This window comes from Alligator sinensis, unplaced genomic scaffold, assembly GCF_000455745.1.
Source record: "Alligator sinensis unplaced genomic scaffold, ASM45574v1 scaffold1542_1, whole genome shotgun sequence".
NCBI lineage: Eukaryota > Metazoa > Chordata > Crocodylia > Alligatoridae > Alligator > Alligator sinensis.
The window spans coordinates 1,017,544-1,020,973 of NW_005842452.1; the positions used below are offsets into that span (position 1 = coordinate 1,017,544).

The window sequence follows — 3,430 nt, forward strand, 5'->3', positions numbered from 1 at the left end:
GGTTTCCTATCACAAAAAGTTGATGCAAATCGCGGTGCAGCTGCCTGGGGAGTTACGGCCACGCGTATCGGAGGCTCCGGCCGCCACCCCCTCACCTGGCACCGTCCGTGGCCGGAGCCCGGAGCCAGCCATGCTACTGCCTCCAGCACCAGGCACCTGCCACCGCAGCGGGGTGAGTGTGCACGGGCAGGGCCCAGGGCGGTTTCCTATCACAAAAAGTTGATGCAAATCGCGGTGCAGCTGCCTGGGGAGTTACGGCCACGCGTATCGGAGGCTCCGGCCGCCACCCCCTCACCTGGCACCGTCCGTGGCCGGAGCCCGGAGCCAGCCATGCTACTGCCTCCAGCACCAGGCACCTGCCACCGCAGCGGGGTGAGTGTGCACGGGCAGGGCCCAGGGCTGGGGACAGAGACGGAAGCCAAGACCTGGGGCTGGAGAAGGAGGGATGATGCCACCCCCAGGCAGACGGGACCAGGGGTAGGCAGGGATCAGGACCTAACAGAGGGAGGTGGGCAATGGAGAGCGAGGCAGGCACCACAGCTGCAAGAGGAAGGCACCAGGGGAAGGGAAGAGGAAGGGGAAGGAAAGGGGAGCGCGATGGCCAGACGGGCCAGGCCTGTGCTGCTGTCCTAGGCCCTGCTCCGGGGGTGGGGATCGTACTGCACCGTGTGCAGCCGCCCAGGTCCCTGCTGGCTTGGAGCGGGGTGCTGGGTTTGGGCTCCTCCCAGACTGGCGGGGCTGGGGCAGGACCGGGCACTGGGCGCGGCTGCTCCGGCGGGCACACAGCGTGCCATGCACGACACCCGGCTGCAGCCTCGAGGCACTGTGGGTGCAGACAGCCCTGCCTGACCCTCGGAGCCAGGAGCGGCTCTCGCGCCCACGGGTGGGTCCTGGCGTTTCTGTGGGCGGCTCTGGGCATGGCCTGGCCAGCCCTGTGGGCAGCCTGGGTCCCGCCGCCCAGGGCACCGAGGGGGAAACCGAGGCAGGGAGTGTCGGGGCCAGGGAGGGGATCCAGGAGTCCCGAACCTGGTGGTGTGCTGTGACTGCTGGGCCTCGCTTCCTGCCCCGCTGTGCCGAGCCCCTGGGTTGCGCGTGCGAGCAGCTGGGGGGGGGCTGCTCACACGCACACGTACACGTATACGCTGCATGCAGAGGAAACGAGCGGGTGCGGGGGGACATGGGCCTGAGGGGGGCACTTGCGAGCCCCGGCCGAGGGCGTCGCAGCCCGTGGGAGCCCCTTGTGTGACTCGCACAGGCACGGGCGGGACACCCCCTCGCCCCTGTCCCCGCAGGCGATGCCGCGGGATGCGCTGCGCGTGGGCTTGGCCCTGGCGCTGCTGGGGCTGGTGGCCGGGACGAGCCCGCAAGAGACCCCTGGCTCGTGCGGTCCCCGCAGGTGCCTGCCAGCCCCAGGCCTCCTGCCAGGATTGCATCCGCTCCCACCCCAGCTGCGCCTGGTGCAAGGACCTGGTAAGCGTGTGTGGCGGGGAGCGGGGTGGGCTGCAAGTAGAACAGGGCATCCGCATCCCAGCCCTGCTGTTGCCCCATGTTGACCCGCAGCCCCTGCCCCGATGGTGCCCCTCACTCCCGACCCGCAGCCTTTGCTGCCCCCAGCCCCGCTGGTGCTTCTCCTGACCCGCAGCCCTCTGCCCCCCCCGCCTCCCCCCAGGTTCACCTTCACTCTTCTCCTTTCTGTTCTCGGTCTTTCTCACGAAAAGGCCAGGGGAAATAACAAGCTGAGTCAGGGCACGTGCCCCCTCCGCCCTCCCCAGATCCAGCCCTCCCTTGGGGAGCCCCCTGCCTCCACCCCCAGCCCTGCCGGTGCCCCTCGCTCCCGACCCACAGCCCCTTGCCCCCCTGCCAATGCTGCTGGTGCTGCCCGCTCCCGATGCTGGGCTCCCCCCAGCCCCTGCTAGCTCAGGCCTGGCTGTCCTCCCCCTGTCTCTGGCAACCTGCCCCCTCGGACCCTAAAAAGGGCCTGGAACTAGGTCAGCTCTGGCACGGGCACCCGTGGGAGCTGGGAACCGCTGAAAGCCCCGCAGGTGCCGGCAGCCCCCTCCCCCCCGGAAATCCTCCCCGGTGCTCCCCCAGCGCAGGGCAGGGGTAGGGGCTGCCTGTGTGCGTGACAGCAGCAGGCCACATCCTGCCCAGCAGCGGGAAGAGTGGGCTGGTGGGGCTGGGGCCGTTGGCCCGCATCTCACTTGGCTCTGGTTTCAGAGGCCAGCACCGTGCTGGGGGAAACTGAGGCAGAGCTGCGCTGGCGGGGCAGGGCGAGGAGGCTGCGGCTGGCCTGGGGTGCACCCCCTGTCTGTCTATCACCTCCGGCAGCAGGAAATGCGGGTGGCAAACGGCCACGATAAGGATCTGCGCCCGTGCTGCACGTCTTGCGCGGCTTTGGGAGGGGTGGCAGGGCCCGTGGCGGGCACGAGACGCCCCTGACTCAGCCCTGGCCCTGCGCCCTTGGCAGGGGTTCCCGCAGGCGGGCGAGGGCAATGGGGCGCGCTGTGCCACGCGGGACGTGCTTCTGCGCCGTGGCTGCCCCCCGGGCGAGGTGGTGGAGCCCGACAGCGAGACCCGGGTGCTGGAGGATGAGCCCCTGAGCCCCAGCCACGGTCGCATCACCCAGCTCGCCCCGCAGCGCGTTGCCCTGCGCCTCCGGCCCGGTGCGTGTGGGGTGCTGGGGGGAGAGGGGCCATGGGGCCTGGCAGCCTGGCAGGCATGTGGTCCCGTGTCACGGGGGGCTGGCGTGTCCCTTGCCACGGCCCTGCCTTGCATGCGGGTGGTGTGTCCCTGGTATGTCACTGGGGGGCTGGCCTGTCCCTTGCCACGACCCTGCCTTGCATGCGGGTAGTGTGTCCCTGGTATGTCATCGTGGGCTGGCGTGTCCCAGGCCATGGCCCTGTGGCTCCTGGTGGGCTCCCACATGTTCCCCGGGCCTGGGCAGACAGACAGACGAGCAGAGGCTTGTCCCGCTGCCCTGCTGCCCCCTCCCATTGCGCCCCAGGCCCTGGTGACCCCGAGCCCTGACCCGGGCTGTGTGCGCAGGGGCGGCGCAGCGGCTGCAGGTGCGGTTCCGGCGAGCCAAGGGCTTCCCCGTGGACCTCTACTACCTCATGGACATGTCCTACTCCATGCGCGACGACCTAGCCAACGTGCGGCGCCTGGGCAGCGCCCTCCTGGACACCCTGCGCCGAGCCACCCCCTCCGTGCGCATCGGTGTGGCCCCCTGTGTGGACGCCTGGGTTGCACCCCCGGCTCCCGCAGGGCGACAGTCGGCTGGGAGCCGGGTCCCCTGGGTTTCATGGGCAGGGGTGTCCCTCGGAGTGGGGGATCAGGGTCTTGTTGGGGGGGGTTCCTCACGGGCACGGGCTTGGGGGAAGGTCCTTTGGGGTGGAGTGGGGGGGGTGGGGGGGGTCCCCCGGGGGGGGGG

General features: G+C 70.6%; 1 protein-coding gene across 1 annotated transcript in view; it reads left to right on the plus strand.

The window, feature by feature from the left end:
- Window positions 1-1,395: 1,395 nt before the first annotated feature.
- The window catches only part of ITGB7 (integrin subunit beta 7), a gene marked incomplete at its 5' end in the record, with an annotated part of 7,168 nt that continues 5,133 nt past the window's right edge, over window positions 1,396-3,430 (plus strand). The window contains 3 exons of the mRNA XM_006030618.2: window positions 1,396-1,470; window positions 2,468-2,663; window positions 3,046-3,216. Of these exons, the coding sequence (XP_006030680.2) occupies window positions 1,396-1,470; window positions 2,468-2,663; window positions 3,046-3,216 (442 nt within the window). The remainder of the gene's footprint in view (window positions 1,471-2,467; window positions 2,664-3,045; window positions 3,217-3,430) is intronic.